The sequence below is a fragment of the Doryrhamphus excisus genome, chromosome 2 (assembly GCF_030265055.1).
Source record: "Doryrhamphus excisus isolate RoL2022-K1 chromosome 2, RoL_Dexc_1.0, whole genome shotgun sequence".
NCBI classification, from domain to species: domain Eukaryota; kingdom Metazoa; phylum Chordata; class Actinopteri; order Syngnathiformes; family Syngnathidae; genus Doryrhamphus; species Doryrhamphus excisus.
Genome location: NC_080467.1, coordinates 16,932,247 through 16,945,780, shown reverse-complemented (window position 1 = coordinate 16,945,780; position 13,534 = coordinate 16,932,247). Strand labels below are relative to the sequence as shown.

At 40.9% G+C, this 13,534-nt stretch overlaps 2 protein-coding genes across 4 annotated transcripts in view; one reads left to right on the top strand and one right to left on the bottom strand.

The window, feature by feature from the left end:
* akna (AT-hook transcription factor) overlaps window positions 1-13,534 on the bottom strand; it is a 42,428-nt gene that overhangs the window by 1,174 nt on the left and 27,720 nt on the right. The gene's annotated exons all lie outside the window — the stretch shown is intronic.
* stxbp1a (syntaxin binding protein 1a) overlaps window positions 1-13,534 on the top strand; it is a 43,878-nt gene that overhangs the window by 26,139 nt on the left and 4,205 nt on the right. The window contains exons 15-19 of one of the 2 annotated variants that reach the window (XM_058053828.1): window positions 993-1,102; window positions 1,288-1,389; window positions 3,478-3,563; window positions 5,017-5,171; window positions 7,921-8,078. In XM_058053828.1, coding sequence (XP_057909811.1) covers window positions 993-1,102; window positions 1,288-1,389; window positions 3,478-3,563; window positions 5,017-5,171; window positions 7,921-8,030 — 563 coding nt within the window. In that variant the 3' untranslated portion in view covers window positions 8,031-8,078. The remainder of the gene's footprint in view (window positions 1-992; window positions 1,103-1,287; window positions 1,390-3,477; window positions 3,564-5,016; window positions 5,172-7,920; window positions 8,079-13,534) is intronic. The other variant, XM_058053837.1, reaches the window with a different exon arrangement.

Below are 13,534 nucleotides of genomic sequence, written 5' to 3'. Positions count from 1 at the left end.
TTCTTTTGATTCATCTGATGTTCTGATGTTCCGATCAAGATTTGATGCTGCTGTTAAAGATTATCCATGAGTCAAATCAGACGATACCAATACCGATCACAAACATACAGTGTTGTCTTAACATAGCCTTTATAGCAGGGGTCTCAAACTCAATTTACTTGGGGGCCACTGGAGCTCGGGTCTGGGTGAGACTGGGCCGCATCAGGTTTTCCAAAAAAAAAACCCAAAAAACCTGCATTTATTAAAAACAAAAATGTTTTAAAAACTTCGCTTTGGTTCCAATTTTCTACAAGAAAAGCTCTGATAAAACATTCCACTGTTCTCAAATATCTTACTTTTTATTTTTCTACACAAAATAAGATGAAAAATAAATAAACAAATCAAGAATAAAGAAAATCAATCAATCAGTAATAAATACATAAATAAATATAATAATAATAATAAAACAGCAAATAATAAAAACTTAAGAAACCACATATAGTTGGTGGGTAGACAAATTATTTTTTTCAGATTAAAATGAACAAAGCATTATTAGAGCCCTGTAGACATGACAAAACACGACTATAGTCACATTTATACTCTTTTTATTTACAACATATTGCGTAACTGCAGGGTCTTGAGACACATGCTAACTCGCAAACTAGAGAACTAGCGACCTAAATGGTAGCCTTCAAGTTATTTCCTTTAAACGTAAATCGCCAAAAACTTACCACTTCCACACGGATAGGGAGGATAACTATTAACAGTTATTTAACCTTTAACATGAACATTAATCAAACGTAATAATTTTTTCTGGGTACATGATACCATACAGCATCCATATCAAACTTGCGCGGGCCGCACTAACATTAAACTTTCATATCAAGGCGGGGGCCTCAAACTAGTGTCCTGCGGGCCACATTTGGCCCGCGGGCCGCGTGTTTGAGACCCCTACTTTATAGTGATTTAGTGATGGTTTACGTGTGTATGTATTTATGCATGTGTGTGTTCAGGCATAACAGAGGAGAACCTGAACAAGTTGATCCAGCATGCTCAGATCCCTCCTGAAGACAGCGAGATCATCAGCAACATGGCTCACTTGGGCGTCCCCATTGTCACAGACGTAACTCTTCACCTCTCTTTTTCCTGCCCATCCATCACATTCACGACTTGGAATAGGCCTATAAGAACCATAGACATGCAACTGCATCTACGTATTTTCATGTTTATTATCAATTAGTCATGTTTAATATCATGACATATTAGACCTTTAAGATCTTCTAAATTTTTCTGATTTTTTTTCTTCAGTCAACTCTCCGCCGAGGAAAGAAAATGGACAGGAAGGAGCGAGTGAGTGAGCAGACCTATCAACTGTCCCGCTGGACACCATTGGTCAAAGACATCATGGAGGTGTGTCACCCGTTCTGTAACAAATGTTTTGGCAGTGGAATGAACCAACAGGCTCATTCATGTGCATTTTTCTTCCTGAGGTGCTTTGCATCGAGTCTTTATGGTGCAATATTGACGAGGGGGATATGAGGTGGACTTAGTGGCACACATTACCAGGTAGTGTCGGTGATAATTGTGTACGCATGCATTTTTGAGCATGCACCAGGGCTTAAAGTATTCCGGCGTTTCAATATGACCAACAAAAAAAAAGAATCTGCCACACAAGACCCAGACAAACACAAACTCATTTAGCCATGTCCAAACCACTTTTGTACAATCCTACCATTATGCTGCGTTCAAGATAACTCGGGGAAAGGTGTATGTTGTTGTGTGCTGTGCTCCAAGAAGCTAGTGTATGCTATATGGGTGGAACTGAACCCGAATACGGTATTCGGAACGGCACGAATAATGACTTATTTTACGAATAATTAATTAGAACAAATTTTGTATTTAAAAATTTTGTATTGGGGTACAATTAAAACATATCAGAAAGCTGCGTTTCTTCGTGAGACCGCAGTGCATGCCCGGATCAGCCAATGAGTGACTGGTGTTCAGCAGTCTGGTGGAGACAGAGCAGTCTGCCTATCCCTCACAAGGAGGAGGCAGAACTTAGCTGCATCCGTATTTTGCTTTGTAAACATCCTACCTTTCACCTTAACTGGGTTTCATATGCTGTTTTCAATTATCAGTAATAGCGCAGTTTGACCAGGAGGGTACTGCATTTAGTTGCTATTTACTTCTGGGGTTGGGCGTTAAGTAAGTAAGGGTTGGGAACTTGTGTAGAATTGTATGCACTTCTTTTTTCTTGATTTCAGGCTCAGCATTTTGTTTTACTTTAAGCCCAGATGCACACACTTTTACAAGTGGTAAGTACCAATAGCTTTTTGAGTTATATACAAGAAGTCTAGAATATGTGCCTCAGGTCTTGATGTTTAGGGTGAGGGTGAGGGCTCAGAGTAGAGCTGCTTCTCCTTCACATCGAGTAGGAGTCAGTTGAGGTGGCTCGGGCATCTAGTCCGGATGCCTCCTGGACGCCTCCCAGGTGAGGTGTTCCGGGCATGCCCAGCCGGGAAAAAGCCCCGGGGCAGACCTAGGACACGCTGGAGGGATTATGTCTCACAGCTGGCCTGGGAACGCCTTGGTGTCCTCCCGGTGGAGCTGGAGGAGGTGGCCGGGCACCGGGAAGTCTGGGCTTCCCTACTAAGACTGCTGCCCTCGCAACCCGGACCGGATAAGCAGAGGAAAATGGATGGATGCATGGTATTGATGTTTCTATAACCATTGATTTAGACCAGTGGTTCTTGATTGCTGTGGCTGCGGAACCACCATCACCCTTATTTCATTCATTCATTCATTTTCTACCGCTTATCCTCACGAGGGTCGCGGGGGTGCTGGAGCCTATCCCAGCTGTCTTCGGGCGAGACGTGGGGTACACCCTGGACTGGTCGCCAGCCAATCACGGAGCACATATAGACAACCAACCATTCACACTCACATTCATTCACCCTTATTTAGTATTCCTTAAATTAAACACACTGCTGTCGAAAATATGACATTTCTCAACCCACAGGTATCATATAATTAAAGTGGCACATTACTTACAGACACAGTCTCAAAGGCAGAAGCCTATTAGAAAGTATTCCTCAACAAAAAGCATCCAGTATGCCCTGTATCATTCAATTATTGTGTCAAAACCGGCACAAGGAATTATTGCAGCAACGAGGTGTTGCCAAATAACCAAGGGTCATTTCATTTAATCTGGAAAAGGCAATTTATTCAGCGCCATAAAACCGTAGTACACAGAACAAGAGGATGAAGAGGTGTTCAGTATGTTAACTTAACACATGAAGAGTAATAACATAGCTGGGAGGCTAAATTGACTAAATTAACATGACAAGCCAACGAGTCCAACAAGCAAGTTACCGGTAAGCAAGTTCATAAAGCTCCAGATCTCATTCCACATCACTGAATCAAGCCCAGAGCGACCTCTCACAGCTGTTTATGATGCTAACGTGCTAAAACAATGTGTGTGTTTTTGTTCCTCTGCAGGATGCCATCGATGATAAACTGGACACAAAGCACTACCCTTACATCTCCACCCGCTCTTCAGCCTCTTTCAGCACCACTGCTGTCAGGTACACACACACACACACACATTAAATTGCAATCAGTTCCAAAAAAAATGGCAATGTCAGATCAATAGCAATTTTGCACAGGAGATGAGTCTTGTAGATCAATATTTGAGAAGTCGTAGGCGCTAATGAGCTTTGGAAATATTCCACAGCAGTGACAGGAGTGTCACATCAATCTATGTGCCTATTTTTATACTTTTATTTGTTAATATTAGGGAGAACACTGGAATCAGGTGGGTTAATCCAGTGATTTTCAACCACACTAGTGTGCCTTGAGAAATTGTCAGGTGTGCCGTGAGGAATTATCCAATATCACTTTTTATAATTAACATTCATTAATCATCATTTGCAAATATTATGTCAATATCCACGTATACGTGGAGCCAAATATTCCAATTGCATTTGGTTTATTTGCTCAAACGGAAATAATTTAACCTTTGTATACGCCTCATTCCGAAAGAATAGTGCCAATCTGAATCAATATATAATCGGATTAACAGGGGTGGAATATTCCTTTCCCCAATCCGATTGAGGTATCTTGTAGCCGCTCAAACGGAAAGTTGTCAGGGTGCGTTTTTCTTCTTCTGTTGTTTATTGGTGGTTGGCAAGCAGCTTTCGTGTGCATTAGCACCATCTGTGGAACAGAATCTAAACCCTTCTATACGCCATTCATAAGTCCATAAGTCAAAAGAAAATATATATCTATATAAAACATGTACCGAGTTGAATTATAAAATATTAGCAAGCTTGAATTTGATCCTTTCCTGGTTAAATTTATCATATTGCATGCTCAGATATGACATAACACGCAGCTCCAGACGTTTTTCAGTTTTAAAAAAGGAGGCCAGCAATCGGCACTGGACTGATACGGAAAGTTTGTTTTTGATCCAAACTAAATTTCGAGACTGGATAAACGAAAAACTGGCAATACGGAATTATTCCAACAAGTGAAAGAATTGACTATTCTGGTTGATTATAGCGACGCATGTAGACAAGAGATTGGAATATTCCTTTCCATGTATACCATTGTTTCCGGAAAAGTCATTCAGAAAGAGAAAAACTCCTCATGTAAACGTGGCTACTGTCGAGTGTTCGTGGTGTAAAGACTGGCAGAGCAATGTAATATCGGTCCGTGTGACAACACCTAGCTCCTTCCTCCTATAGACTTAGTGATGTTTTCCAATGTAAAAAAACGTGCCGTGGCTCAAAAAAGGTTGAAAAACACTGGGTTAATTTACCAATACTTGAAAATGAACCACATATGTTAAATAATATATTTTGACATATTGAGTAGAAGTACACGAAGGAAGGAGATTAGATGTTTACCAACAACCCTATAGAAGCCATCCACTACTAATGCCTGCTATATTCCATAATGGGAATTCACCTTCGTGACCGCTTTGGGGTCCAAGAGGAGTTAGTCGTAGAAAAGTAATAACATTGTCCTTTCTGGCAGTGCTCGGTATGGACACTGGCACAAGAACAAGACACCTGGAGAATACCGCACAGGCCCACGTGTCATGGTCTTTGTCATCGGCGGTGTGTCCTTCAGCGAGATGCGCTGCGCGTATGAGGTCACACAAGCCAATGGGAAGTGGGAAGCCATTATTGGTGAGTAGTGCGAATGGGGAGGGAGGGGCTGAGAGCTGACTGTGTGACATTAAAGCAGACTGACACAAAATAAATAGTACATCGTTTTGCATTAACAAGCAATAGAAAATGCGGTGTACATCGCTCAACCCCGATCAATAATCCTCACCGGAAAAAATATCAACACAAAGGTTTGCTAGGAATGCCTCCTTGGAATGGAGAAGCCACCAAGTCCTCTATTTAGAACCCTTCTGCCTCCCCCCCAATTGTCACTGTCATGTGGGATGTGTAGCAAAGACAAGTAGAACGTTCTTAAACCTGCCATAAGTTCATTGTACAACAAATCATTGTGGTTGGTCCATTCCTAGACCCCCCTTTATAGCCCTACATGCCGTGGGTCTGACTTTTGCATTATTTTGAGTCTTTGTATCGCTTGTCATGTAGAACTTGCAAAACATAACATAACATACATATGTGCATGTAATCATGCCGTACCCTGGCCCACATCTCCCAATTGGTATTTCAGGGGGCGCCAGTGAGAACGAGGATTGTTGTTTCACCTAAACCCTTCCCATATGAATGGTTCCTTCATGTGGGGACATATACTGAGATTGCATTTAACAATGCCCAATAAAACCCATCCATGCTGCCATAAAACCATCCAAGCTTTAAATTTGATATACTCTAACACTCCGACACTAGTGTCCTTGTTTTGGAACCAGGTCTTTCTGAGTTGAGTTCTGGATCAATTTAGTGGAAAACCACTGACATGACAACATTTTTAGCAGTTACTTTCCACACCGACCAACAAGTAAATGCTAAATACACAATGTAGGTATGTTATCAGTGAAGCATACAGACAAACTCTGGGGAGATTTTAACAGTGCTACAATGTATACCAGTATTATCACATATTTAGAATATATTACTGACCTACAATGTTTCAAAGAAAATTTGCAGGGTTGTGAATCCTGAATTGTGAGCTGATCTAAATAAAATGACACTGTGCAATAATTATTTTGCACTTTCGTAAGTGAAATATACTTGCCGTGCTTGTACTTTTTAAATGGACATTTATTGAATTATTGAATGGTTTTGGCTTTGAATATCTTTTACATCACTTTGCATGCAAGTGTACTTGAAAGTTGACTATAATAACCTGTTAAATAATTCTATTTTAATCGGAATAAGCACCAAAATAGTATGCAGTATTTAAAACTACCCTTAATGTGCTGTACCTATGATCTATAGTAAATATACTTAAACTATACTCAAGTTTACTGAAAAAAATAGCAAATCCAAGAATGGCTATGATATTGTGCAGCATTATCCCAGGATACAAGCACAAAAGTCTTTATTTCAATAAAATATTAGCTCACACGACCATGGCACAACACACAAAAACGTAGCAAAATAATGTAGAAATGCTAGCAGTCACAGCTCAGTAAAACTCACCATGGGAGGTGGAAACAGGAACATGCCCATAAAAGGAGTATAAGGCCTTGTCCACACGTAGCAGGGTATTTGCAAAACCCTCTGTATTCATGAAAAAAATGTGTCCACACAAGGGTATGCTGGAGCCTATCCCAGCTGTCTTTGGGCGAGAGGCGGGGTACACCCTGGACTGGTGGCCAGCCAATCACAGGGCATAGACAAACAACTATTCACACAAACTCTCCTCACACAGAAATCGAACCCAGGTCTTCCTAATCTGACTGTGCGGCCTACATACTAACTTGTTCACCATGCGGGCATCCACATGTAACCACATAAATAAGATGTATAATAGCGAGGACCGTGACATTCGGGAATTCCATCCCAAATTTGGCCCAGAGGCAGTTGGCAGTGCGCCCGGTCTGACCCACAACTGCCGTCTGAGCCGATTACGAGACGTGGAGCCAACCTCAAAGTGCTTCTTCGCCCCTGCTCTTCAGTATTTGAGCTTGCAAAACAACCTACAACCAACACAGTCGTGAGGGCATCCATGTTGTTTCTGATGTCAACACAGGTGTGATGTCACAGCATACTTTGTCACAGACAGTGACATTTGGAAACATAAAACTCTGGTTATTTACGTCCATACCCAAACACATAACTGGATTTTTCTCCAAATCTACACATTGATCTGAGTGTTTGAGTACTTTCATTTTTAGTTCCAGATATCTGCAGGCTCGTGTGGATGATCAATTGTGGAAAAATTAACTTTGTTTTATCAGATATCCGCCTATGTGTGGACAGGGCCTGAGTTCACAAAACAGGAAAAGTGCTAGCAACCTAATTACCAATCGTAAACAGGTGCCAAAAGGAAATAGCAATAAGAAAATATAGACCAGGACAGGGAAAGGCCAAACCGAGGCCTACCTTTAGAACATGACTGTGTGTATTAATGTATTAAGTGTGTATTAATGTGTGTTGTGTCTTCTCCCCTTTGCAATGTTGTTGAGTTGATGTTTAAATGCTTCTTTGTGCTGCTGTCTTCTAAGTTTTGCTCTGCTTCAGCTCTTGTTGTCTTTCAAAACAACTGTTGTCTTTAAATTGCAGCCTCGCCATGTCTTTCTCTGTCCCTCTGCATCCCGAGTGTTTTGTGCAACATGTGACTGTGTGTGTGTGTGTGTGTGTGTGTGTGAGAGAGAATCTACAAATGAGTGTTGTGTTTTTTGAAGCACTTTGTTTTGTTTTTGTTGTTGTTTTTGGAGAGAGTGGAGGAGGCCCGTGGCGTGGTGGTGGTGTTGAGAGATGCGTGGTGAAGCCACCTCTGTTCCTCCTACAGGTTCCACCCACATGCTCACCCCCACCAAATTCTTATCGGACCTGCAGCACCCCGACTTCCGAGAGTCCACTAGGGTGTCCTTTGAGGACGCAGAGGCCTCAGACGAGTGAGGCAGAGACAGAGTGGGAGGGAGGGAGAGAGAAATCACACAGAAAAAAGTAAAGGCAGCCGCTCAAGAAGCCCTTTCTGAACTATCACAGTACAAGGGCTTCATTGTCCTTCTTTGAACCACTAGTGTTTTATGTACCTCCACTGCCTCCTCCTCCTCCTTGTCACCCTCAGGGATGGGTACCTCGCAACCTTTTCTCTGGCATGCAGCGCTCTAACATTGTCCATTGGCGCCTGAAACTCTGCCAAAAGTAACTCAATCCAAACACTGACAGACTTGTGGCGTTATGTAAATCTACAGGTATAATACATACATATACAGTAGCTATACTGATTCCACTCTTTGTAAGCTACAGTGGAAACCATTCATGTTCTCAACTCGTCTATTTTATATGAATTGGTTACCAAAGTTACCATCATTTTCCGGTGTATTAGCTGCGACTTTATGCTTAAACTTTGAATCCTGGATCGGCTAATTTCTGGCCATGTTCTAATCTGGTCACATCTCCTTTACTTCAGAACTACTACTGATCGTATAAATACTGTGCCGCTCGTGAGTAATCCCATAACTGCAGTGCTGCAGCCAGATGAGCCCAGAGAGAGGCTGACATCATTGCAGCACCCCAGCAGCAATGACCAATGAAATGCTCTGCCTGAATGTATAATGGGATGAATTAAAAATAGCTGTTTTTTATTTTAACTCGTATTGGTGCTTGACTTGTATATTCCTTAGCTACCTTTTGGGTGCACAGTTGCTGTGTGATGATTTTAGCTGTTATCTTGAGTAATGACCGCCTGCCATTTCCAATTGGTTGAGAAGTTTGTCGAGTTTTTTCATAGTTTGAGATTGGCTCCTCATGGACTGGTGTGCACCACAATATGTCATTTTTTGATGTGGACATGTGCTCCTTAGAGTCCAGCACAGTTTATACACCATATGTACAAATCTTTTTCTCTATAAATTTGGTAACGCTTTACAATAAGGTACACAAAATATTAGTATTTAATGAGGAACGAACCTACCTAACCCTAACCACCACTCATTAGTTCTTCATGAGTTCCTCAGTAACCACTCTACTCATTCTGTCTTTTTGTGTACGTTATCGTAAAGTGAGACCCTAAATGTAGCGGGTGCGGCTTAAACACCGGAAATGAGGGTACTTAATATTGTATCCTTTTAAAGGGTTTACACTGTGGACAATGCAGCTGCACCACACGGACTATGCAGGTACCAAAGTGGACGCTTACACGCTAATATATAGCACATACACGCAAAACAATGCTATGTTGTACTCAGTTATAAACCACAAGGCATGCTGGGAAGCCCACATGCACCCTCCTTCAACTTGAAGTTACCCAGCATGCTTTTTGGATTATAAATGTGTATAAAATATTATATATATTATATATATATGTTTAGTCTGTGCAGTCTACGCAAATTAAGGTGAATTAGAGTAAAATTTGCCTCCAAAAAGATGTGCTATATCGCGTCCATGCCTGAGTGGGTTGTACCCCCCCATCCCTGCTGCCTCCTCCCACCATCTCTGCCGGGTGGATTAAATCACCCCCAATGGTAAAGAAGGCTCACTTCAGATTTAATCTACCCCAAGATCCATCCGTTATTGTTACCACTTTTTTACTGTCTGCTTGTGTTCTAATGATCCCGTCGCAACGACAATCACCTTGATTTCTTTCAGGACAAGGTTGGAGTTCATAGAAGGATTCTCTCCTTTCTCTCCCTTGTTCTTGTTTGTGCCTCACTTTTGTTTGTGTACTCACAGCCTCACCATCACATGCTCACATTGCAACGGGTCATCAGCAGGGGGCGTCATTGCATACTGTATTACAATCACGCTAGTACAATAAATGCAAACATTTACAATAGTGTGTGTGTGTGTGAGACGCCTCTCTGCTGACAGTCTTGGCAGTGTAGCATCCACTTGATATGCTTTAGCAACCTAACAACTAATATACACTCAATGTTGAGTTCAATAGCTCTAAATACATACTCACGCTATTTTGAGTGCATAAGTGCAAAATGCAGTACGCTGGTGAGTGCGCAGTGATGGACACTTATGTAGGTATTCGTACTATACTTGGACGACTCCGGTCACTATTTTGATCACTTCGGTCTCAACTTGACAGTTTCATCAAAGACTTGTAACGTGACTTGGACTTTGACATCAATGTTTTGGGACTGCAATTGGACTTTAGTATGATGACTTGGAAATACTAAAATGTAGGCAACTCATTTTCACAAACAATCTGCGTCATTGAATGCATCTTTTTACACAGTGACTAGATCTTGAATTCCCTTGAATTACTAATGTTAAAATGCTATTATTTAGTAAGGCTAAACAGTGTAAGGACTCAAATATTTCAAGACTTGAGACCTGACTTGAGCCCGCTGTGGTGTAGTGGTTCTGGACTTTGGAGCGGATGCCTCAGGTTTGAATCTCCACTAGTAAGCATCATCAGTATTCGTCAGGAAGGGCATCCGGAACATAAAAGGGCTCAAGCCAAAAAATTAGCATGCGGATCAACAAAATTTGAGACTTGACTTGAGACTTTCTGGTATTTGATTAGAGACGGTATCTACAGTATGTAAACAGTCATCGGCACATGCAACACAATTACTTTTTCACTTGTAAAGCTCCCAAGTGTTATGAACACAAATGTTCTGTTGCCAAGTCATGCTACAACATTTTTCCCTCCAAACGACTGCCATATAAATAACTTCCATGGCGTGGATCATAGATGCTAATTTCCAGGTCTGCGTCAGGACTCACTGCACATCATTCCCATCCCTAACCTGGACGCTACAGCGATATCATTTCCAAACCAACTTGAGTTGATGTTTTTCAGCAGTATGTCTGCTCCGGCACATACTGTCGTCACATTCAACACGTCAAATGAAGCAAATATTTCTTTTTGTCATGCTGTTTGGGTCTTTAGATTTAGTCTCATTCAGTAGTTTAGTGTTTTGTTGAGAAGCTCAGTGTGTCACAACGTTGTGTTTCTGAGGCACAAAGCTCCGTGTTTGAAGGAGGCGTGGCCGGCGCCAATGAACCCCTCCCATAGGCCACTTGACCAAGTTTTATTTTGGCTATACAGTAATCCTTCGTTTATTGCTGATAATTGCTTCCAAACCCGACCATGATAAGTGAATTTTCATGAAGTAGGATTTCTTTTCTAAAAATGTAATATTTTAGAGGCATAGAAATTAGCCTCTAAATACATTTTATGAACAGTAGAGCCTTCTGGACATGAAATAACACCCCTGTAATCACATTTACACTCCTATTACCCAATATAGTAGACATAATAACAGAAAACAAGACATTTGAGTGTGTTTAGGGAGCTAAACAGGAAGAGACATCGAGGATTCAGAGTTGAGTTTGAGCTTGACATGGGAACTGTAGTTTCTGTTTTTGTTAGGGATTATTGTGCCTATTATTTCCTTAAATGTGCACATTTTTGACCAATAGACATACGTACTATTCAACAAACAAAACCGTGATAGAAATTTGAAAGGAGAAATGGCGAGGGATTACTGTATTTGGAAACTGGACAACTAAATCAGAGTAAAGTAGAACCATAAAACATGCAGCTTTGCAGCAGAAACCAACATATTAATATTGTTGATGGTGTAAAACAGGGGTGTCCAAAGTGTGCAAATTGTTTTTTTACTACCCCTTGGCTTGTTGTGAAAATGAAATTGATTTGTTATTACTTAGATAAATCATTAGATATTTACACTAACTACATTTTTCATGAACTGAACTCAATTCTAAATCTTTGCCCACGTCAATATGTTGACACCTCTCCCTTGCAGAGATAACGGTAGACGTTTGGACACCCTGTTGTAAGGAGTAAATCAAATTGTGCCGTTTGTAAAATTCCCATTTACCTGATGAAATCAGGTTAAATCAAATGTGGCTGACTATTTGCTTTACTCCACTCAAGCACCTTAAACGTTTTTAAAAAAGTGCGAAATGTGTCTTCAGCTATCTTGATTGCTCATCTTATGTCATTAGTGTTGAACTCGTATCTACAGCGGATGCTTTGGTTTTCTTTAATTCCCGAAGATGATATCCGCTTGGGTGTTTGTGAGGCATTTTGACACATGATAGACTGCATGGCTGTTTTATTAGTGAATGCTTTAAAGCTAATTGTAAATCATTTTGAGGACACAGAATAGCTAGTCTTTCATTATCATAGTGACCCCAGAGCCACCGACATCACAGTAGCATCTAGTGGGTGGAAAGCGTTTTAAATCTCATACGGCTGTTGATTGTCATTTACCTTAGTGCTTTAAAACATAGATTTTTTGTTTAATTGTTCTTTTCTTGTGTCAAGAAAGTTCAAGTACAGTGGAACCTCTCATGTCAAACACAATGGGACAAACAAACATCCCAACAGCAGTTATTACCTATACTTTACACATGACGGTCACGACAGAGAACCAACTGAAACAAGGCAAGGAAAACCTTGGACAGAATCCAGGCTCTGGTTCCAGTTAAGACTTGGGTGGCAGTATTTTGGACTGACTGAACAGTCTTTAATGATTTCTTAGCACAGCCTATTAACAGAGTCACAATAATCCAACCGGGGGCTGACGAAAGTATGAACAGTTCTGGTGTGGGCAATGGCCATAACCATATGTCATCAATAATTTCATAAAAGAAAAGATGAATGCGTCACACTTGGCTTACAGCTTACAAGTTACAGCTTAAAAGTATTCTAAAAGTATTCTACCCCTATTTCTGAAACTCGCTGGACAAGCAGGATTTATACTTACCCAGTAGCCTATGTACAGTATCTACTGTATATCGACACTAAGCATCAAAGTATCCCCCTTACTTTAATACTAAGCTCATCCATTGTGTGAAACTTGAAACAAGCTGTAAATGTTCAGTGAGCAACCGTGAGTCAGCAAAACCCAAGTCTTTATTCAGTATTGTGAGTTATTGAAACGCAAGTCTTCATTGAGCACCCATGAGCCTGTGAAACCCAAGCCTTCACCGAGCATCAGTGAGTCAGAGAATACCAAGTCTTAACTAGTTTTTGTCGAGTATTGTGAATCAGTGAAACTTGGGTCTTGTCAGCTGCGTGTGACACTTTTACGAAAACCTGTGAATCATTGAAACTTGAGTCTTTTTGAGCCGTTTTTCAGTGAAACTCTCATCTTCGTAAAGCACCCATGAGTCAGTGAAACATTAGTCATTGTCGAGTAACTGAATTAGTGAAACACAAAAGTCTTAGTCGGGTACCCGTGAGTCAATGAAACATTAGTCATTGTCGAGTAACTGAGTCAGTGAAACTCTCGTCTTCGTAAAGCACCCGTGAGTCAATGAAACAGCAGTCAAGTAACTGAGTCAGTGAAACACTAAAGTCTTAGTCAGGTACCCGTGAGTCAATGAAACATTAGTCATTGTCGAGTAACTGAATTAGTGAAACACAAAAGTCTTAGTCGGGTACCCGTGAGTCAATGAAACATTAGTCA